Source organism: Populus trichocarpa, chromosome 15, assembly GCF_000002775.5.
Source record: "Populus trichocarpa isolate Nisqually-1 chromosome 15, P.trichocarpa_v4.1, whole genome shotgun sequence".
Taxonomy (NCBI): domain Eukaryota; kingdom Viridiplantae; phylum Streptophyta; class Magnoliopsida; order Malpighiales; family Salicaceae; genus Populus; species Populus trichocarpa.
Genome location: NC_037299.2, coordinates 12,261,951 through 12,285,464, shown reverse-complemented (window position 1 = coordinate 12,285,464; position 23,514 = coordinate 12,261,951). Strand labels below are relative to the sequence as shown.

The 23,514-nt window shown below is 35.1% G+C and overlaps 3 protein-coding genes across 6 annotated transcripts; 2 read left to right on the top strand and 1 right to left on the bottom strand.

Moving 5' to 3' along the window:
* Window positions 1-242: 242 nt before the first annotated feature.
* LOC7457568 (uncharacterized) lies at window positions 243-6,171 on the top strand. 4 transcript variants are annotated; one of them, XR_008057490.1, is made up of 3 exons: window positions 243-1,392; window positions 1,994-2,404; window positions 2,558-6,171. XR_008057490.1 is itself a non-coding variant. In XM_024586722.2 (2 exons), exon 1 carries the CDS (start codon window positions 379-381, stop codon window positions 1,381-1,383), a length of 1,005 nt encoding a protein of 334 aa, XP_024442490.2. In that variant the 5' UTR covers window positions 243-378; the 3' UTR covers window positions 1,384-1,392; window positions 2,558-6,171. The 4 variants fall into 4 exon arrangements, 1 of the variants encoding a protein (XP_024442490.2); XR_002978201.2 differs by having other exon boundaries at window positions 243-1,439; XR_002978200.2 differs by lacking the exon at window positions 1,994-2,404 and having other exon boundaries at window positions 243-1,439.
* LOC7456636 (metalloendoproteinase 5-MMP) lies at window positions 4,550-6,171 on the top strand. The gene has a single exon (XM_002322256.4). It carries the CDS (start codon window positions 4,550-4,552, stop codon window positions 5,930-5,932), a length of 1,383 nt encoding a protein of 460 aa, XP_002322292.3. The 3' UTR covers window positions 5,933-6,171.
* Window positions 6,172-7,603: 1,432 nt separating this feature from the next.
* LOC7486392 (long chain base biosynthesis protein 2a) lies at window positions 7,604-12,075 on the bottom strand. Its single transcript, XM_002321704.4, has 12 exons — window positions 11,736-12,075; window positions 11,543-11,608; window positions 11,271-11,359; window positions 11,031-11,176; window positions 10,824-10,948; window positions 10,658-10,751; window positions 10,403-10,566; window positions 9,825-9,986; window positions 8,973-9,099; window positions 8,697-8,863; window positions 8,422-8,529; window positions 7,604-8,072 (listed from the first exon to the last, which is right to left on the bottom strand). The coding sequence occupies exons 1-12, from the start codon at window positions 11,859-11,861 to the stop codon at window positions 7,977-7,979; spliced, it is 1,470 nt and encodes a 489-aa protein (XP_002321740.1). The 5' UTR covers window positions 11,862-12,075; the 3' UTR covers window positions 7,604-7,976.
* Between the last annotated feature and the right edge of the window lie 11,439 nt (window positions 12,076-23,514).

The following is a 23,514-nucleotide window of genomic DNA, read 5'->3' as shown; positions in this document are numbered from 1 at the left end:
TATTAAAAAACAGAGTAAAATTACCTCGTGTTTTACATGCGAATAGTTGAATAATTCCATGATGATTAGAAGAAAACAATGAAAAAACACCACGTGTTTTACATTCACTAATTACCATTTCCTCGTCCACATGGCTCCTTCCTGAAACCCCACCAATCTATATCAAGACACGCGTCAAACACCCAGCAAACCCATTTGACACACTCTCACTCATTAACTCTCCACTCTACAGTTCACTCTCCTCTCTTCCCCCCCCCCCCCCCTCTCTTAATCAACCACATAAAAGAAATACATAAACAAAAGCAAACCCTAAAGATTAAGAAAAGTTTTGATTTTTAAGTTTTTTTTAATACGAGTCTTTCAAACTCCCATCTTGAAATGGCAGAGATACGCCCACCTGAGACCCATCCAAACAACGGCGGCGGCGGCGGTAGCAGCGGAGGTGGAGGAGGGGCACTAACATCATCGGAAACTGTGGGGTCAAAGAGGCAGCGGAGGCCAAGTGTCCGATTAGGCGAGATAGGCGGTGGAGACCAGCTTTATGAATCCCAGCACCACCGTAGAACTGCCAGCAACAGTAACAAGCAATGGAAACAACAACAACAACAACAACAGAGTTTGGGTTTTAAAGAGGCAAGTAAATCATCAAAGACTCGAGCTTTAACGAATTTAAGTGAGTTTAATGAAATCCTTGATGGGGATAATGATATTAATTTGGATAGTGTTGCAATTGGGAGTTGGAGAGTTAATCATTCTTCGAAAAAGAGAGGGTCTTTGAATGTTAGTGCAAAGCGAGTTAGGTCTAACTGGGTGTCTAAATTTGATGATAGTAGTGGTGGTCGTGGTAATGGTGGTGAAGGGGAGGAGAAATACAGTGGTGGTGAAGACGACGACGACGACGACGAGGAGGAGGAGGAGGAGGAGGAGGAGGAGGATTGTAGAGAATTTGATGTTGAGAATTCAGAGACTTTGTTGAAAGAACAAAGCCGAATTCGTGATCCACTTGATAATTTGGAAGATGGGAATGAGAGGAATGGGAGGGAAGTGCATTGCTATAGGAGGGTAATTAGGGGGAGGAATGATCGTAATGTTAATCATGATTATCGTCATGACGGTGTTGATTTATCAGGTCCATCTGATAATGATATGAGAGATTATAGGAATATTGGGAGGTGTGGTGGTGGAGGGGAGGACGGAGTGAGGATTTGGCTGAATAGTTTAGGGTTAGGGAGATACGCACCAGTTTTTGAGATTCATGAGGTGGATGATGAGGTTTTGCCAAAGTTGACATTGGAGGATTTGAAGGATATGGGGATCAATGCTGTTGGGTCTAGAAGGAAGATGTTTTGTGCGATTCAGAAGCTAGGAAAGGGGTTTTCTTGATGTTTTTTGGTGAGCTTGTAGAGGTTTTTTTAAATGGATAACTTTTCTCAGCCATGGTAATTAAGATGCATCATGTCTGAATTTAATTTGACCTATTTCGTTCCGTCTATTAGAAATAGCAGTACTTTTTGGTACTAGTAGGATGTTTTGGTTAGTATTACTTTCTTGCCCTATATCAATGCATTTTTAATTCAGTGCAATATTCTATTACATGGCCCTTGAGTTGATTTGCTGAAGTAGTTGTGGCTGTTTTAATGAGCCTGAAGCTATATCACTTCTTCATTTGATTCTTGGAGAAATTCATGAAAAGGAAATTGCTTTAAATATTCTTATGAAAAGAGTTCAAAATCAAAGCATAAGTCTTTTGCTTTACTTCATTCCTTTTGAGATTGAAAGCAGATTAGTTGAAGTTCCAAGCCAAAAGTTGAATGTGAATAATCATACTTACAATTAGTGAATGGAGAAAAACTGTAATTCTTTATGCAATATAAGCATGTTGTTTGTAGTCCATGATGTTTGCATATTTTCTGTGCTTGTTACTTTATTCATCTCTCGGGTGGTATTGTCTTCTAAAACTCTTCAGTAACTTATATAAACCTGTTGTGATTAGAGTCCAGAACTGGTTGCCAGTCCTCAACACTAGAAGATTGACTTTCTATTGAGCTCAGAGTTAGTGGTTTTTAGAAATTGTCAGCAGGAAGTGCAACCTATCTAATGAGGTGTGGTCTGGGTTTCAACTTTTAAGGTCCACTGAGGTTGCCAGAAGTTCTAGCTACCTTTTTGTGGTGTATAGCAGTGCAGTTTTTAACACGCTAAGGTACTCTAAAGTTGTATGTGGAATACTTTGCGAACTGCGACTAGGAAAAGTAAGTCATTGCATGAATGAGGACTCAACTTGTGGAGTGGGTTCTGAAAGAGACAGAGGTTACATTCGAGAAGAGTATATGTAGTTCATATTTTTGGAGAATAGGGTTACTGGATTGGTGATCCAATGCATAGTGCCTTTATTCAGAGCATGTTGGTTAGTTCTAAATTGTTTTGCTGTTATTAGTTCTTCTGTCATCATTTTTCAATGTTACTCTCTAACACGTGACATTTCAATTGACCACCATTTTAGCTGGAAATGAACTGCCCATCTGAATGTGATTTGTTATTTGTATTTGATGCTGACTAGGTTACTTAAGAGGAAATATTAAGCCGATTACAAAGATTCAGAGAAGACCAGTTAAGTAACTCAGGTTAGGATTTTCTTGATCAAGAATCGATGTAGAGGTCTCAAGCTAACTGAACAGTGGTGAAGGGATGCATCCCTTTGGTGTCTGTTTCTCAGTAAAGGCGTACCGGTGAAATTTGTTTTAGCAAGAGCTATGCTAGATGCACTCAATTCTAAGCTAATGCTAGCTATACATGTACCCTTCTTTTGTGGAATAAATTGAATGATATACAGATGTATGCCAAAACCTATCATTTTATGATTATTTTTGACGTTGGGTAAGGGGATAGAGTATCATTGTTGTTGGTTGATGGAGAGAAATCTTGGAGCATTCTAAAGGCTGCATTACATGTCTCTTCATGAATAATAATGTTTCTTTTCCATTGTTCCTCCTTTTGTGCATTTAGCTAAGCCCTCTTGTTAGAATTGATATATATACCTTGTATAAGCTAAGCAAGTCTTTGCAAATTTGCAGGCCAATTGATATAGCTTTGATCATAAGTTAATGTTTGTAGACCAATTTTTATGAGAGTAGTCATGTCCAATTGGCATTTTAGGTTTGGGGTCTGCTGGCTTTTAGGTTTCATTGGCAGAGGACGTGCTTGAAACTTGAATGCTGGCCTTCAGAGTACAAATTTCTAGCGTATTTCTGAGCTGTAGAAGTTCTCTAGAAGTTCGCACAGTTCTTTTTCTTCCATGCTATAAATACCCTCTACAGTGACAATCACCTTCTTAGGGTTGCCCTCTGCAATTTGCTGTATCAGAAATCATACTTTGCTCCATTGTTTAAGAATCTGTTGGTGTAGAAGAGTGAGCAAAAAAATAGTTGAATTATTTATGGCATGGGATGTTTTAGAAAACTGGAGGAACCTGTCATTTCTATTAACTATACATATAGATAGCTCCACTTTTAAACTCATCAGCGGTCATTAAAACAGTTTGATGAAGTTGATTTTCATTAATTCTCAATTCTGAAACCGTGATGTGAAGAATCCTGATTTGGTGATCATTGAATTGATGCAGGATTGACTATTCTCCAATTGCCTTATTACCTAACCCTAAGTGTTTAAAATAATTCCATGTAATGTAAGAGCCTCCTTACGATCAAAGGCCATCGCAAGGAACAGTTGAACCTCCAAGTTTGACCTAGTCCAAGCCTCCCTTTTTTCTATCTGCCTTCTTCCTGGAGGCTTCTGACCACGAAGTCAATTCTATGTAGAGTTGTCGTCATGACTTGCAATACAGGACAAAAATTGATTTTTTTTTAAATTTCTTTTTCGATCAGTTTTTCTATTGTTCACATTTAATTTCTTGGAAGTTTAATGTGTAGATTTGTGAGACGTAGCAATTAAAATCATTCAATATTTCTGGAGTGCAAATCTTAGATGAGTCCTCTGACTGTATATAGCTCCTTGATGAGTCCTTGAACTACTGATTTTATCGATTGGATCCCCCTATCTAGATTTTTCTTTTCTTACAATTGGATCTTTCTGCTATAATAATTAGAGACTGTGTTAGATATTGCGCATTCTACCTGATTGTTTTCTTACGAATTCTAATGGTCCCAGAATTTATGCATGAAAATATATAATATTTCTCCCTATTAGCAAATGTAAAGCATATCCAATTATTCCATTAATCTAACTGTTCTTGCACGTGTTTGGAGGAGTGAAAAGATAAGGTATTTTCATGTTCAAGTCTTGTGGGAATCACGAGGGCTAATGAGAAAACACATGAATAGCCCATGCACCATTCAATGTCATCTTCGATTTGGAGACCCAATTGGTAAAATCAAAAGTTGGAGGACTAATCCGAGGTTTGCCCACTTCAAAATTCAATCCCGGTGACCATGGATGAAGAACACTAGACCCCAGAAAAGTGGATTCATTCAAAACGCGATAAAGCCCTCCACGTATTCACATAATTATAATTTTTAACACAAGAAGTCAGACAATGTATTTGGTTTCGGAGAAAATAACACCAACAAATCCAAGAAGTCGATGTTGCTGTTGCCGGCTTCCTTCCTGCCTCCTTTACCAATCGGGCGTTCATTCCTCTAGAAACTTGGAAACTTCCTCCTCTTTAATTGACCATCGTCGCACCTCTCCTCTGCTACTTAAAAACCCCCTCTCAATTTCTTCCAATCAAAACCAAAAACCTCTCTTTGTCGGCAAATTCTCTTTCTCGAGAACTCAAAACCAAACAATCATGACAAAATCACGGCAACATCATCATCGTTTCATAATTCGCACAATTCTTCTTCTACTCTCACTTAACTCAGTTCCTTCAATCTCTGCTCACTTTTTCCCTAACTTCACTTCAATCCCAGAAGAGTTGCTCAAGAACGCCACCGGTAATCCGTGGGATTTCTTCCAACAACTAGCCGGCTGCCACGCAGGTAAAAAATACGACGGCTTAGCCAAGCTCAAACACTACTTCCAATACTTCGGCTACATCCCCAATTCCCTCTCCAATTTCACCGATGATTTCGACGACTACCTTGAATCTGCTCTCCGAACTTACCAACAAAACTTCAACCTTAACGTCACTGGCGAACTCGACGACCAAACAGTGAACCACGTCGTGCGGCCCAGATGCGGCAATCCGGATATAATCAACGGCTCTACGAGTATGAACTCTGGCAAGACCAATAATACCTCGTCAAGCCATCACTTACACACGGTCTCTCATTACAGCTTCTTCACTGGCCAGCCTCGTTGGAGAAAACAAGCCTTAACCTACGTGTTCTCGCCGGAAAATCAACTATCCGACGAGGTCAAGGCCGTTTTCTCCCGCGCTTTTGACCGTTGGTCAACGGTGATTCCATTGAATTTCTCACAGACGGATTCTATCTACACAGCTGATATCCGGATTGCGTTTTTCAGTGGCGATCATGGAGATGGAGAGCCGTTTGATGGGGTCTTGGGGACACTTGCACATGCTTTTTCTCCCCAAAACGGGCGACTCCATCTTGACGACGACGAGCATTGGGTTGTGACAGATGATGTCAGGACATCAACGTTGACGTCAGCTGTTGATTTGGAGTCCGTGGCAGTGCATGAGATTGGACATTTGTTAGGTTTAGGGCATTCCTCTGTGGAAGAGTCTATCATGTACCCTAGTATTTCTTCAAGGACAAGGAAAGTTGAATTGGCCACCGATGACATTGAAGGGATCCAAACGCTGTATGGTAGCAATCCTAATTTTAATGGTTCATCTGCACAGTCCGTTCAGGAAGAGACTGGTAGCGGTAGCGGTGCCGCCCATTGTGTCCACTCGAGGTGGGGTCTAACTGGGTTAATCATGGCCTTGTGCTTTACTTTCCTTCTTTTGTAGATTAGACTTTAGATTAATTAGGTTACATAACATGAATTTCATTTTTTATTTTTAATTATTTGGTGGATTTCAAAAAGGAGCTGTCATTGGCTCTTTATATTTGTAGTTATTACCAATTTACCATTACACTTGGTATATTAATTCACGGAATACTGTATTTATTATTTATATATCATTTCTTGCTTTGGAAATTTCTATAATATAAATAAACTATGAGACTATTTGATAATACAATTAAATTTTGCCTTGATGACGTGGAAAGAAAAGTGGTTGTTACATCTTCAGCCTCCAGGCTACCTTACGATCACCATAGCTGGAATGTTTGTGGACCAGTTTTTTACTATATTAAACATGCCTAAGTAGTGCTTGAGATTTTTATTTTTTTAGTCTGTTCGTTTGTTTGTATAGAGTAAGAATATTTTTGAAAAAAATTGATTTTTTTGCTTTAAATTATTTTTTTATTTTAGATTGTTTTGATGTGTTTATGTAAAAAATAAATGTTAAAAAATAAAAATAAAAAATTTGATGCATTTCAAAATGAAAAGTATTTTGAAAAGCAACCGGTACCACAATAACAAATAAGATAAAACAGCTTCTTTCACCTAGGGAAATCTCTCTTTCTATGCTTGTTAAGAATGATTGTCGGAATAACAATGATGACCCATAATTAATATGAGGTCCCAAAATATATAATCAAGAGATGAAATTGAAAAAAAAAAACTAATTCAATAAAGGATTCAAGACCAAATACATTGCAATTAAAATACTGAGTACCAAACCTGATATAAAATCAATTGTCAATGGATGAAATAAAAAAATAAAATTAACACAATAAATTATTCAAGACCAAATATATTGCAATAAAAATAATAAGGACCTAATTTGACTCAACAAACTAATATTCATACTTCTTTGTTTTTTTGCAAAAGCCAACATGTTTTTTTAGAAAAGAAAGGAGAGAAGAGGGAGAGAAGAAAAAACATGTAACTAGTAGTCTTTTGACAGCACGCGCACGCGCCTTACCACCATTATAGGAAATAGAGACTATAAGGCGCATCGAATATCATCCCAGATAGCAATGTTTGGATTTGTTTTGGTGTTGCATGCGTCGCCCTAAATGTGCTGGCGGCTTCCACTTGCCAACGTGTTCTAAGCATGCTCACATGAGAATAAAAAAAAAACGACAGCAAAATAACTAAAGTATCCTTGCATTCAAAGCTATAAAATATTATTTTTAGAGGTAATTAAGTAATTGTGCAACACAAAAAATGAAAAACCCAAGAAGCCGTTGATCTAAGGAAAACATTTGTTTTTTTTAAAGGTAAATTAATAATTACACTTTGTATCAAAGAGGTAAAAAGATCATTTAACCCTCTCATTTTCTTTAATGACTAATGTATCCCATAAAAAATACCTTCCTCCCCCTAAAACTAACCGAGCTAAGTAAGTTTACGCTTCAAGAATAAGAAAATAATTTCACTGTTCAAAATGCAATCTTTGTGTTTATTGCTGTTGCAGGAAACTCTGAAAGTCCCAGAAAGCAATATTTGTGTGCCAGTGAGCACCAACTTCCTGTCATATCTGGTTTGCTTGCAAAGACTGCCTCCTTGACACAAGGTGACTATATATAGCCACTTTTGCTTTGTTTACTTTATTTCTGGTAAACCATAATTTCTTATAAAATAATTATGGATTTTATTTTTACATTAACAAAAAATAATATTTTTTTTGTAATAGAAAAAAATAATTTCTGAATCAAAGACAAAATAAACAACTGCATATTCTTGTTGACGACATGCTTATGAGATAACTGGAGGTACGAATCAAAGCATTTAACAAATTTACAGTAAGGCTACACAGGACACGACATGAGAGCACATAAATAAACAAGAGGAAGGCTTCGATGCTAGCAAGACAGCTACAGCATTTTCTGATCCTCAAGAGGAATTCTAATCAGTGCTGCACATATATATATGCTACTCAAATTGTTAGATCAAAGCTTTCATGTCATAGAGCAATTTCACCGAGATGGGATTCTTGAGTCTCACTCCAACTTCATTGCGCCTTGCTCCTGATGCTGTTTATCAGACCCGGCAGGGGAGTACTTTATGCCGATGAGGTCGCCGACTTGATTGATAACCTGTCCAAAAAGAGAGAATTTATCATCGCTCGGATTGGTAATCGAACATCAGAAATGACTTGCTAATTCTGTCAGCTCAATGCCACACAAAAATTAAACAGACAAAAAGCATAAGAAAAGAAGTGGGTATTTGCAAACTCATAGCCATTGCTTTCCCGTTTTAAGCTCAAGCAACCATACCCTATCCTTTGGTCGGTTGGAGTCTCTAGTCTTAATTGACAGTTGTTTAAGAACCAAATTATGCACAAAGACTTCGATAATGATGGTCAACGAAACAGCAAAACCACAAAAGGAGGAGAATGCATGATATTGTAATAGAAAAGAAGTCCATATTGACAAGCACACATACCTCCAATGCTTTGAGAAGGTCTTCCATGGCATGGCAGGCAGATATGCAAATACGTGCCCTGGCCAAAAGTAGAGGGGTAGCTGGAAAAGCACTCATCACAACAGCAACCTGTAACAGCATGTGTGATCTTAGTAACTAGTGACATCCACAAGAACAGAAATGATGATACACAAGCAACTAATGAAATTTAGAATTATGAATGCCCTTACAAAATCTGATGAATGCATAATATCTACATGACAATCCAAACATAAAAAAATTTACTAGGATCTCACATTCTGCTTTAGGCACTCCCGAGAAAATGCAGGGATTTTTCCTGGATTGTAAAGCATTATGGCAATCACTGGTGAATCATTATCTCCAATAACGTCAAAACCCATTTTCTGCAGCTCTGATCTGAAAAAGTTGCTATTTTCACGTATTCTTTCAAGTTTTTGAGCCCCTAAAGTGAAACAATGTCGACCAAAACAAATTGATGTGTAAACTCAAATCTGAGTAATTTCAGAAAGACTTCTTAGTATATCAGAAAAGAAAGAATCTTTTTATAATACCTCTGCTAGAACCATCCTCTCCTAGAATAACCTTTATGGATGATATAATTTGTTGTGCAGCTGGAGGCGATATTGATGTTGCATATAAATGAGCTGGACAAGTGTATTTAAGGTATTGGATTAGTTCCTGAAAGTAATAAGCAAACCTCAGCCATTGGGCATTTATTCACATAAGATCAATAGCTGAATCCACTAGAAACAAGTTTGCATATTTTGCACTAGTAAAATGAAAATGATCAGAAAATTGGAATATGTCATAGCAAAGACAGTTCATATGGCGTCAACAACAAACAATATCCTTCAGAATTTCTAGAATTAGTGGAGACAAAACAAAATGATAGTACTCATGATACGGCTAAGAAGGATTATCCACCAACATGTTCTAAACTATACGAGTTTATCAGAGTCTTGCTCATGAGATGGTGACTTCCACTTGGTGGTTGGTGTGAAAAACCAAAACATGATCATTAATATTTTCTTAAGGCAGAAGAGAGCATCCAAGCTGCTAACTCGACTACTCAATATGACTAGAGGCAAAGTCCTCATGAAAAAGCCCCACTGGTACTTTTCCATGACAACTTAATGATGTCAAACCATCCAAGTGGGTAGGTATCAAGAAAAGAAAGAGCACAAAAAAAATCATATACTGAAGTTTCATACTACAATAGAAGGAAGTATAGGCTAGGTCTGGTATTATAAAATGTCGATTGTAATTAGGGTTAAAACAAACTAGTGGTCAAGGAAAGAAGAATTGCTATCGAAGACACGCATCAACATTACTCTTCCCAGAAAGCTCAAAGCACATTTTATAGAACTCTTAGTAAATAGAACAGAGGTGCACAAGTAATAAACCTTAGATCCAGCAATATAACCCCCACAAGATCCAAAAGATTTTGTAAAAGTTCCCATCATAACATCGACATCAGCTGTGTCCACTCCTAAGAGTTCACAAACACCTCTTCCTGTTTTCCCAACTGCTCCAATGCTATGAGCCTCGTCCAAGTAAATATATGCCTGCAACAAACAGGGGATAAAAAAGAAGATACTATTAACGCAATTAAGCAGAAAATCAAGGAGCTTGGCAATGCAAAAGCACGTTAAAGAAGTAAAGCAAAAAACAGACCAGAAAATATTTTACATGACTTTCAGATTCATAGCATCCCTAACTTTTAAAATCATTTTCCCCCATAAAACAGATTCAACTTCCATTGATTGTGAAACAATAGAGCAGAATTTAAAAACAGAAGTTTTCAGAAGTAACAAATTGCAACTGTATATTATAATAATCCACCTGTTTTATAATGCAACAAAGTAATTTCCCTATAAAAAAGAATCACAAAATTTCCAGGCAAAAACTAATCAATAAAAGGTTAAACTGAAATTATTCAAGATGCACAAAGGAATACTATTTACTACAATCCATCTATCACCTTATATTTCTTGCATACTGAAACAATCTCTGGAAGTTTGCAGAGTTCCCCTTCCATACTATAAATACCCTCCACTAGGACAAATATCTTCTTCCAAGGCCTATGTGTCCTTGGTTGCCCCTCCGCAATATGCTGCCTCAAAACTTCCTCCAAGTGAGATGGTGCTGAGCGGAAAGTGGGTAACCAGATTCCAATGCATGAGAACACGGAAATATTTATTTCGGAGACTGAAAACGACTATCACATTCAACTTACTATTGTGTTGGAAAACCCGAATTGTTGCTCCTGAACCACGAGCACCATTGATAATTGAGTTGTGGTTTAATGAATCACTAACTATTAACCCTCCCTGTAAAAATAAAATAAACTGTAATTCAATCGTAACATATTACAAAACCCACAACTAAGATGATGCACATACCTTTCCGATCAGAACAGGGAGAGTGGTACAGTTTGTGGCATGGCCCATGCCAAAAACTATGGCAGCTGGCTTCCTAACAAAGTTTGCAGCAATCTCCTCCAGTTCGTTATGCAGTGTCGTAGTTCCTGATAAAAAAACCTTGCATTGCTCAATAATGAACACCCAGAACACAATGAGGAAAGAAAAAGTTAGAAATGATACACATACCTCCATCAACACGAGGACTGCAAGTACTCGGTGAAAACCTCTTCAATGTCTCAATAACACGAGGCGTACAATACTCATCAGCGGCAGCGAACCCGAGATAATTATACGACCCCAAGTTCAGACACCTCGTTACCTTCGATGTCCGTCTGCTCAACACACAATTATAGCAATTAATCAAGAAAATGCCCCAAAAGAATCACCATCTAATAATGGAAAGAGTTACTTTCTCAGTGTTTTCACCTCAAAGTCTTGTTATTGTCATTGGAGAAACGCTGGACAACATCAAACCACACGTCCGGAGCACTCGAAATCGGACGTCCAAAACAATCCTAAACATTAAAAAACATGAAAATAACAAAACACCAACGTAACTAAATCAAACTAATCTTTCGTAACATAGAAAAAACTATACTAAAAAAACTTATTTTTCCTCTAATAAATAAATAAATCAATTTTGATTCTAATAAAAAAAACCATACTCTTAAAATAAATAAACGAATGAATTAAAGTACCTGAATTCGAAGAAATAATCGACGAATGTAAAAGTCTTCGGGTCCTAGACAAATCGGTGCGTAGCCCTGATTTAAACAAGAATCGGATCATTAACGCACAAAATTGAAGCATTGAGAGCTAAATTATGCCAAAAACGAAATAAACCAGAGGCAAGAGAAGTTTTATAAAAAAATAAATAAAAAAGAGGAGGACCTGAAGATTGCTGGGGTGGAAGCAATCGAGGATTTTACGAAAGAAATCACGGAAATGGCCAAAAACGAAGAGCAATCCATAGCTGAAGTAGGTGCTCAAGGCGGTCAAATATGGAATCTTAATCATTTCTCCTCTCCTCTTCTCTCTCTGGTTTACACAATCCTAGGAGTGGTTGTGGTTTTTAGATTTTTTGGTGGAGTACCTTTGATTAGTACTCGTGAGAGAGAATGAAGAAGATTATGATTATATGACTATTCAAATTTCTTTGGTCAATTCTCAGTGTTTGATTTTTCTTCTTTTTTGTTTGAAGGGAGGGACCTGTTTGGATTCTGGAAATATTTTGCGGGCTTAAAGTGAATCTCAACCACAAACTTTGGATGACAAGCCCAAATTATTTGTGATAATGAGAGAAAAGTTTCCTAAATTCTATAATCAAGTTGTCCATGCTTCGAGTAATTTAGCAATGCATTTGGTACAGGACATACTTGGGGCACAAGTATAAAGGGAAATGGTTTGTATAAAAGAAGAACAAAATGATAAACACACCCATATAAAACCACTACATATTATATTGAAAGGAAGCTAACTTGATCGTCGGAGGGCTAATCGGAAGTCATATTTCGATCCAATGTTTACAGGGTCTTGAAGGAATCAGGTCGTGGCTGAAGGCATCAACAGTAAGCAATGGCAACCTTGGCTGGAACTATACCTTAATAATCTGAGTTTGAGTCAAATTGTGCAAATTGGCTACAGCAAGAATCATCCCCAAGGCATTGATTTGCTTACCTTCTTGTTTCTAACAATGGCAAATCTCGTGTCATCCTTCCCATTCCAGACAAAATGAAAGGGAGCTAGCTTTTGAACATATATGTAGAAGAGATGTAGGTCTAGCATGAAAAATAAGAGCCAGCTAGGATAACCAAAGTAGACTGCCTATGAACCCTTCAATTGAGCTCTAAACCACATTTCATGCTTTTTAAAGCCTTATGGAGGAAATAGGCAAGTCATCCTTGGCTACCAAACCCTCTAACTCTTCATCTTCATACAAGAACTCTCTTCCTCTTATAGATACTAGTAATCAAGAAGATGGGGTGATATAATGCTCCATCAGAGAGTCTTTATTTATATAGCTAATTATGAGGAGTGAGATAACCATACTTTAATTTCCAAGCAAAAAGTTTAGCTTCATTTCCCACCATGGGCACTACTTTTCCCTCAATATATAAAGCCTTTTTACTATTTTGTTGTCTCATTGAACATAACATTAATTTCAAATGTTACCAAAGAAGGGAGATAGAATATATTCCAGCTGTGACAAGGAACCAAACAATTATCCATTAATGTTCATTATGCTACCTAGGTGTTGCTTTCATAGCTCTCTGCATATGGGAAGAAAATTGACTTCCGAGCTGCAAAAGTGGCTCTGCCTTGTTGTAGCATGTTGATCAATCATTGCAATTTCTTTCTCCAAGAATAAATACCAAAAACAAGTCTTTGGGCATTGAAAGTCGGCAAGCTAAGGAGAAATCCAGTATGATCCATGCAATGAAGGCTTGAGAGAGCAAAACAAGAAACTTCAGACGAAGAATGAAGAAGATGAGATGAGGTACCCTGATGTTAGAAAGATTTGTGCAAAGAGAGAAGTTGAGAAAGAGGAAACAGAGAAGGCTAACCATAAGCTCAAAGGCATGGTCCAGGCGAGGTTTAATGGTAAGTTGATCCAAGAAAACTTAAAGTCTAGAAATAGCAAATGAAGAACTGCAGAACTGCAATGAAGAAATAATGGAAGGGTATAATAGCAAGCTCTGAAACCGTAGGGAGGCTCTCGATCAATCAGAGTAGGAAAAGAGGAATATGTCATAAGCCTATGGGGATTTAAGAGCAGCAGCATCTTTATCGAATGCAGCATGGATAAGAAAATTCATGTATACTGCACAAAGAGAGTACATTCAGAAATACTAAGGGCAGCTTGAATACTGAATGTATTTTCTTCTTCTAGCTATGTTTCTCTTACATAAAAATACCCCAAGCCTTGCTCAGTAACAAGGGGAAAATAAAAAAGAAGGTGGTGCTAAAATTTACCTTCAAGAACTTGTATCAACCACACCGCTGCAGCTCCCTGGGATGATTTATTTTCTTACAACTCAATCTAATAAACCTCTAGCGATTCATGCTTCAAAAGAATTTATATGCAGGAACACAATGACCTGGAATGGCCAGGTCCCAAGCAGTGAAGATTTCTCTTCTGGTAAATATCAAATTAGCAGTGAAGTTTTTTTTTTTTCATTGACATGGGTATTTGGGTTAGCTTGCATGTAATTAATGACCATGTAAACCTAGATTTTTTAACACCCAAACAGTGCAGGGAAGCAAAACTTTGCATTTCCAATTAGCATAAAATTATTTTGGTCGCTAGCTAGATGTTTGTTCATTCACCATATAGCTTAATTAGGACAAGAAACATATGCATTCATTTAATGTAAAGATGGTTGTGCTTACCAAATTATCGGCCTGGCATCTCTAATTATTTATGATGGCTGATTTTATTCTGGAAGTAGAAATTGGGATGGTTATGTTACACTGAAAACGTAAGTTCCCCGAATTTTGGTAAAGAAAATTCTTATTCCTCTTTAAGCAAAGTTATGTTTTAAATTATCAAACAAGCTCGAAGTCGTCACGCAAAAGACGATTAAGGTAAGATGGGTTTTAGTCATGTGAATGATCTACCGTGAACCAGGTCGTCTGTAGTGCTACTGTCCCTTCTTTGTTCATCTGTGACAACACGCTCGAAAATCGAAATAACAATACCATGAGAGGATAGCCTCTCCCCTCTCGCCTTTTCCCCCCCTGTTAATGCTTGACGAGGCTTCTTTTTCAGGCCTTAATGAGATTGATGGGCTCCTGTTGGGCTTTGGTCCAAAAAAGTGAGATCCTCGAAGAGATATGTAACAATCTTTTAGGAACATGTGCCCTTTACTGAGTAAAAGCAAGAAAGCTGGACGAGTTGGTGATGATTGTTGGCGAGGTTGACTTTCCAAGGGTACCTGCAAACAAGTCTCCCTGTTCGATGCTTAAATTAACAATTGTTAATGAGGGAAAAATGTTTATACTGACACGGATCTTCCTTCTCCATTGTGATGATGGCGATCATGTTATATTTTCTTTTATTTCTATTGTTATATGGTTATACGATGTTATTAATGTTCCATTGCTATCTCCCTTTTCTAATGATTGTTGCAGGGTTTAATATACTAGTTTCTCTTCCTCTTCCTCTTCCTCTTCCTACATGGAAATGAGGTAAGAAGATCCCTGATCTACTTTAGGGCTAATAATGCAAGATAATTACCCTAATCTCAATAGATTACTCTATAATGTATGAAAAAGGTGTGACTGGGACTAGGTCTAGGCAAAGTGTGCCTTGACCGAGGACAAAAAGTTTTTCCTTGAAGAGATTCTCAGGTATCTAATGCCAAGTGGTAGCCATGCACCAAGTTGAGATTTTCAGGCAAGATGATTTACAAAGCATAGGCGTGAAAGTCCAGAGCCTAACTCATGGAGAGTTGGGTTGAAAGGATCGCAAGGATGGTGCTAGCGAGCTAGATGAATTCCTTAGAAGATGGCTTCGTGTATCGTTTTTTATATGGTCAGGCAAGGAGTGCTCCGTGGATCCATTGAGTGCAAAACCTTAACCTGAATTTAATTTATATACAAGATTGAATACTTGTAGTTAAATGATGTTTATAGTGTTGTTGAAATGATTCTTGATAATGAGAGAAAAGTTTCCTGAAATCTAGTATAAAGTAAGTTGTTGATGCTTTTAACTTGGTTAACATGGCTTTCAATGCATGCAATGGCAACCTTGACTGGAATTGTACCTTAATAATTGAGTTTAAATCAAATTGCACATATTTTGGCTCCAACTAGAATCATCCCCAAGGCATTGATTTGCTTACCTTCTCGTTTCCAACAATGGCAGTCTCATGTCATCCTTCCTATTCCAGACAAAATGAAAGTGAGCTAGCTTTCTAACATGTATGTAGAAGAGATGTAGGTCTAGCATGAAAAATGAGAGCCAGTTAGGATAGCCAAAGGAGACTGCCTATGAACCCTACCAGTCAGCTCTGAACGACATTTCATTCTTTTGAGAACCCCATGGAGGAAATAGGCTAGTCGTCCTTGGCTACCAAACCCTCTACCTCTTCATCTTCATACAAGACCTCTCTTCCTCTCATGGATACTAGTAATCAAGAAGATGGGATGATAGAATACTCCACGAGAAAGTCTGTATTTATATAGCTGATGAGGAGTGAGATGGCCATATTCGAATTGCCAAGCAAACAGTTGAGCTTCATTCCCCACCATATATGGGCACTACTTTTCCCTCAATATATAAACCCTTTTTTACTATTTTGTTGTCTCTTTGAGCATAACATTGATATCAAATGTTACTAAAGAAAGGAGATGGATTCGAATATATTCTAGCTATGAAAAGGACCAAACAATATTTATCCATTAACGTTCATTATGCTTACCTAGGTGTTGCTTTCATAGCTATCTTCATATGGGAAACAAATTGACGACTTCCAAGTTGCAAAAGTACAAAGGTTGGCTTTGCCTTGTTGTGTCCACATAGCATGTCGATCAGTCAACTTGCATTGATCAATCAGTTCATTGACCCTTGATTATTTCCAAATGGTGAAAAACTATGATTCTCATTCTGAACCTTCTTTCTCCGAGAATCATATATAGGACAAACATATATAAAAGTTCAAATTGCAGCTAGATATCCTATACAATTAGAAACAATTTAAGCATTGGTGAAGGAAGATTAATCTAGACAACCCCGAACCATTTTCCAATTGCTAGTATTAATCCTCACAGGGTAGTAGAAAAGGAGGATAAAACTTTGACCTCATGAATCAATTTATCAGAAGAAACGATTGAAAAAAATAATCTGGTATTGGATTCTTTCAACAAGTGAATTGTATCGAGATTTTGACGTCCATTAAGGTCTGTCTGTGATTTTTTTTATGAGATGGATTAAGGCACGAGTTGTTGTTCTTGACTTCTTTTCTAATCACCTTGAGTTCATTATTCCCTGAGTTGAACATCAACCGATGTTCTAAGCCCACCAAAAAAAATGTCAACGCTTTCTATTACCAATCATTTTTTTTTTAATCTTTTCCTATATTCGACTTGGGTGGAGGGAGGGTTTTCAAACGCTTTGGAATAGCAAATTTATGTATTATAATCTCGAGCTTCTTCATTCATTACTATAAAGTTGAAAAAAGCTGAAACAATATTTTGTTAGTGTGTAGGGAAACGGTAATTGAAAATTTTGTAAGTTTTATTGAAAAATCTAAAATGAATTGGAACATTCTGATAGAATTTACAATAGAATTGCTGATAAAATACTGATTCTGTAAGCAATTTCACTGAATAATTCAATGTTTTAATTTTTTATTATTATGATTTACAAACCAACAATTATTTGCTAATAATAAACCCATAAAAAAGGTGTAAATTCATATACAATAAATCCATAACAATCCTGAAGACTTAGGTTGGAAGGACCGCAAGGATAGTGCTAACGAGCTGGATAAATTTCTTAGAAGATGGCTTCATGTACCTTTTTCTTTTACAGGGTCGGGCATGGAGTGCTCGATGAACCAATTGAGTGGAAAACCTCAACTCGAAATTTATGTATAAGAAAAAGGGTCCTCTTTGAGCCTAAATTAGGTCAGCAAACCCAGGGCTGTTAAGTTCAGGCCCATCAATACTTAAAAGCAAAGCTCATAAACTACTAAATTGAGGTATTTATAATTATTTATGATATTGTAGGGGGTGATTATTTAATTTTAATAAAATATATGGACTAAATTCTAAAAAACTCAATCACCATGCCCTACACGTACTAATGAAAAGATTTTAATTATGAAGCTTTTCAGTACAGACTAGCAAGTGAACCTGTGCCATGTTATAGGTAGGTTATCACATTAATTTCTAACATTAAAAAGGCTGATGTTATAGATACATGTTTTGATATAATAAAATTTTTTAATTGAGAAATGAAAATATAATATATGTTATTAATAAAATAAATTAAAAAAAATATGAATTGATAAATCATAAAAAAAATTATTAATGCTAATTAAAAATAAAAATAAAAATTTATTTTTTATTATAAAAAACAAAAAATAGATATATATATATAATAAAAATTTATTTTTTATTATAAAAAACAATATATATATATATATATATATATATATATATATATATATATATATATATGCAAATATTTTACATAAGCTATTCTTTTTATTTTATACAGTACTTTCTCTTATTTATCTTGGAAGCTAATTCTAGTTGCTAAGCACGTATGATTATTCTTCTTATAAATATATCATGTAAATATAACTTATCTATTTAAAATTATAGAGGAATATATATTTTAAAAACTTTTCATGGTGATTAAAATAAATATTTATAAAAATTCTAATCATTTAAATTCTAAGGCAAAAATATATTTCTCCTGTAAAAAATCCTTTTCGACATCCATTTGTTTTTAATGGAACAATAATCTTTTTATTAATAGCATAGTTATTTGAACAAAAACTTCAAGCAATCAAAATAAGTATCTATAAAAAAATCAAATGATTTAAATTCCTCAAAATAATCTTTTCTCCTGTAAAAATGTATTTTTTAACAAAAACTTTAATTTTGTTATTCATCAATTCCTCTTTGATTTTGGAGGGAACATGTTTTTTTTTATATTAGAAGCATGATTATTCAAATAAAAACTTATTATGATATGTAAATCAATTATAAATCAAGAAAATAAAAAAAAATAATTTTTTCAATTATTTTCTTGTGCTTGTATAAAAATTAAAAGAATTATTAATTAATAAAAATAATGTGTGTGTGTGTGTTCTTAAATGCTTATTAGTTTCAAATAATAATAATAATAATAAATGAAGTTAATATTATGTTACAATAAAGAGCTCAAATATTATTTAAAAAACATAAAATGATTGAATGATTTTTTTATATTTAATTGTAATTAATTATCAAACTAGGATTTTATTTCAAGATATTAAAAAAAAAAAGTGACTAGAGCATAAGTCTAGGCATGCCTGACTTGAGTGTGTTTGGTATTATGATAGTTGTTGTGGTTGTGGTTTGAAAACAATTATTTTATAAAAAATACTTCTAATTGAGATTAGTATGAAAAAATATATGTTTGGTTAAAACTATGGTTGAAATTGAGGTTGATTAAAAAGTAATTTAATGTGTTTGGTTAAAAGACTGTTTTTCAAATTAAGGTTATAAAATAATTAATATATATATTGATGGTTTTTAATTTAAATATTATAGATTTAACTACTGCTATTATATCATGAAATAAATAATATTGATATCAAATATTTTTTATTGTTTCATTAAACAATCTACAATTTCATCACATACACAATCCATCAGACAAGGACTATAGTTTTCTTAAGCACGCAACAACATCAGGTAAAATATTGTCAGGAACAAAATTAGAATTGCGATCAAATTCTGCAAATGCTACGTCATCAAGCAATCTCCTTCTAATTTTTTAAATAAAACACAATTAAAAAAAATTGAATTTTTTAAACTGAATCGGACCCGGCAAGAGCAAAATTGGGATTGGGATCAAATTCTGCAAATGCTACGTCATCAAGCGATCTCTTTCTAATTTTTTGAATAAAACACAATTAAAATTAAAAATAAAAATTGAATTTTTTTAACTGGGTCGGACCTGGTTCAATGCATTTAGCTTTGGACCAGACTCGGTCCAGTCAGAACATGGAGAGTGACTCCACTGTTCACGTGAACAGTAGAGTGTGAACAGTGGAGTCACACTCTACTGTTCACGTAAACAGTGGAGTTGAACTCTACTATGGACGTTCAGTGGAGAGTAAATTATAATTCACTCTCCACTTAATACGTCCGCAGGTTTGTGGAAAACAGCTGGGAGCTACTTTCTGCAAACCTATATTTTTTTAAAAAAATTACGTGAATCCTTCATATATAATAAATTATATTTTAAAATTATTAAATGGGTGGCGCTCGTGTTTTACTTCAAACGCAGACGCAATCGGAGTATGCACTGACCGATAATGCACCATTAATCTAAATTATTTTTTTTGTAACTAGAAACGATTCTAGTGCTCTGAGAATTAGGATATATATTTTTTTACCCTAAAAACACAAACACAGATTTCAACACTTTGTTTTTCCCAAAACATGAAAAAACATCTTATAAACATTCGAAACCCTATTTTCGATCGCAAAATACATGTTAGTTGAACTAAAAACTTATATTCAAATCAAATTTAAATTATGGAAGAATTCACAATTTTTTTGCGAGACATAAAAATACTCAAAATAACAGAGAACACAATGCAACAAGTGTCAAATAAACAAATGAATGTGTGGGTTTTCAATAGGTCCATGTGTCGACTTTGACACACATTTATGGTGTATTGTTAAGATTGAATACTTGTAGTTAAATGATGTTTATAGTGTTATTGAATTATTCTTGATATTGAGAGATAAGTTTCCTGAAATCAGTCAAGTTGTACATGCTTCTACTTGATTAACATGGCTGGCAATGCATGGCAACCTTGACTAAAATTATACCTTAATTTTTTAGTTTGAATCAAATTGGCTACAACTAGAATCATCCCCGAGGCATTGATTTGCTTACCTTCTTGATTCCAATAATGGCAAATATCATGTCATCCTTCCCAATCCAGAAAAAATGAAAGTGAGCTAGCTTTCGAACATGTATGTAGAAGAGATGTAGGTCTAGCATGAAAAATGAGAGCCAGTTAGGATAGCCAAAGGAGACTGCCTATGAACCCTACCAGTGAGCTCTGAACGACAGTATTTCATTCTTTTCAGGACCCCATGGAGGAAATAGGCAAGTCGTCCTTGGCTACCCAACCCTCTAGCTCTTCATCTCCATACAAGGCCTCTCTTCCTCTCATGGATACTAGTAATCAAGAAGATGGGATGATACAATAATCCACGAGAAAGTCTGTATTTATATAGCCAATGAGGAGTGAGATGGCCATATTCGAATTGCCAAGCAAACAGTTGAGCTTCATTCCCCACCACTTTTTCCCTCAATATACAAAGCCTTTTTACTATTTTGTTGTCTCGTTGAGCATAACATTGATATCAAATGTTACTAAAGGAGATGGATTCGAATATATTCTAGCTATGAAAAGGACCAAACAATTATCCATTAACGTTCATTATGCTACCTAGGTGTTGCTTTCGTAGCTATCTTCATAAGGGAAGAAAATTGACTTCCGAGGAGCAAAAGTACGAAGGTTGGCTTTGCCTTGTTGTGTCCACATAGCATGTTGATCAATCAACTTGCATTGAATCAGTTCATTGACCCTTGGTTATTTCCAAATGGTGAAACAATTTGATTCTCATTCCGAACCTTATTTCTCCGAGAATCATATATATATAGGACACACACATGTATAACAGTTCAAATTGCTTGTACAAATTGCAGGTAGTTTTCGAAGTCAATTAATCATTATTCCCTGAGTTAAACATTTCTAAGCTCGCCCAAGAAAAATGTCAACGCTTTCTATTACCAATCGTTTTTTATATATCTTTTTTCTATATTCGACTTGGGTGGAAGGATTTTCAAACACTTTGGAATTGCAAATTTATGCATTATTCCATCTTCTTCGGTTCGAAAGCAATATCCTCAGGATACTTATTGATGGTGTGGTTGGACTCGCTGAAAATCACAGCACAACGATATTTATTTATTTATTTTTGTTAGTTGGAATGTTTTGATTAAATGACTAACAAAATTATTGTAATAAAAAAAAATTGCTCTTATTTGTCATTGTAACTTTCAACAATAATCTTGATATAAAAAAAAATATCGCACTTGTGCTTCTATAATTTAGAATTTCTGAATACAATCAAAGAGTTTCCAAAAAGTTCTAAGGTAATTTACCCGTTTTAGGGAACCTTTTGTTTTGTGTTTTTTTCCTTGTGGCCTTTTGTGTTCTGTTCTGTAATGCCAAAACATCTGTAAAAATGTGCTCTGCCAAGTGAAATCGATTCATCTCCTGCAATTGGTGGTTCGAACAGCGATTGTGGAAAGCACCTGTCATTGCTAGAAAGCCAAGAATACCAGCACAAAACTAGCAATTTTGAGCTGGCATGGAATCTAGGGCAGTGGGGGATCTGCCTGAGGTTCGAGTTGTACAACCGGACCAGAAAGTGCTTCTCTGAATAATTTAAAATAGAAGCCTTCGTACGGGGATGGCAAACCCAATCAGGAAGAAGGGGCACTTCACATGCCATGAAACCTTTTAAAGGCCCACCCCACACCTTCCTGTGGTTCAGCCGAGGCTTAGCCCACGATGTTTTTTTTTTCAAAGTAGCACAGTAAAATAAATAAATAAATAACCTAGTTCAAAATTTCAAAATTTATTTTAAAAAATATTTTAAACTCATCTCTTCAATTTGAATTTAAAATTTATAAAATAGAATTTAATTTATTTTAAAAAACCAAAATTTAAAGTTCCTTCTAAAATTGACTGCCAATTTGTTTTTAAATATAGTCCCTTCGTGTTTTTTATTCTACTTGCTGCTTTGAAAAAGAAAAAAAAAAGAAAAAACTCAATTGGTAGACCTGCTGCCATGAGTAAGCAAGGGTGCGACGACATTTAATAGCAGGAACAAGTTTCTATGATAGAGATGAAAAAAATCAGAATTAGAAAGGCATCCAATTGGATAATCACACATTAAATGCCTAGAGAATGACATAATTTCTCGAGAAAATACTGTTGAATTCAATTCATAGGTCTCTAGAATTCAATACTCTAATACTATCATTTAATGATATATTTTGTTCAGATATTACTGCCAAATTAAAAACTCACAATCAAGGTAAAAAACTATGATAAAATTCAGTATTATACTTATTCAGTAAATAAAATTATTTTTTTGAAGAAATAAAATAAAAAAAAAAACAGAGAGAGAATTCCATATCTAGCAAGATACTTTTCTCCCTTCAATTTTTTTTTTCCTTTTTGTGAATCATTTAACATGTTACAAGTTTATACAATCATTTAGCGTGTATTTAGTATTATAGTGCATAATATTTTTAAAAATATCTTTTACTTAAATATATTAAAATAATCTCTTAAATTCTTTTTATTTTGTATATCAAACAATCAAAATTATCATAAAATATTAAAATAAATATTAATTTAATATATTTTAAAATTAAAATATACCGAACAGAATTTTAAACACAAAAATAACACATACACCGTGTTAGATAAATGCACAAGATCAGCAATAGAAAGCTGGGTTTGATATGATAATGATATCGAACCACTCCCGAGCCGAATATCGTGAATTCTAGATGGGAAGACAAATCATCCCAAATGACAGGCATAATTTATCGATGAAAACTACCACCGAACAATAAAGTCAACCTCTTGAAACAGGCTAAACAATTATTTCCTTGAAGTAGGTTTCACTTAATAACATTAGACCGGAGTTATTTACCATTTTAATACATAATAATTAATAGACTGCATTAATTAAATAGCTTTCCACCCACCATTTCACTTAAATACATTAGAGTATTAGACCGAAGTACGTTGCCTGCTGATGAATTAGCTTTTGCGTTATTATTTTACCTTTACTTGCGCAGCACCTATGCCCGTTAAGCATCACATCATGATGATGATGATATGAT

Bases quoted from the DNA above. Each gene is read 5' to 3' on its own strand.
- LOC7457568 (XM_024586722.2), top strand. From the start codon at position 379: ATGGCAGAGATACGCCCACCTGAGACCCATCCAAACAACGGCGGCGGC.
- LOC7456636 (XM_002322256.4), top strand. From the start codon at position 4,550: ATGTATTTGGTTTCGGAGAAAATAACACCAACAAATCCAAGAAGTCGA.
- LOC7486392 (XM_002321704.4), bottom strand. From the start codon at position 11,861: ATGATTAAGATTCCATATTTGACCGCCTTGAGCACCTACTTCAGCTAT. The intron at 9,100-9,824 runs GTTTATTACTTG...TATTACTTTCAG, and splicing joins GTTATATTGCTGGATCTAAG to GAACTAATCCAATACCTTAA. The intron at 8,073-8,421 runs GTATGTGTGCTT...CTTTTTGGACAG, and splicing joins ACCTTCTCAAAGCATTGGAG to GTTATCAATCAAGTCGGCGA.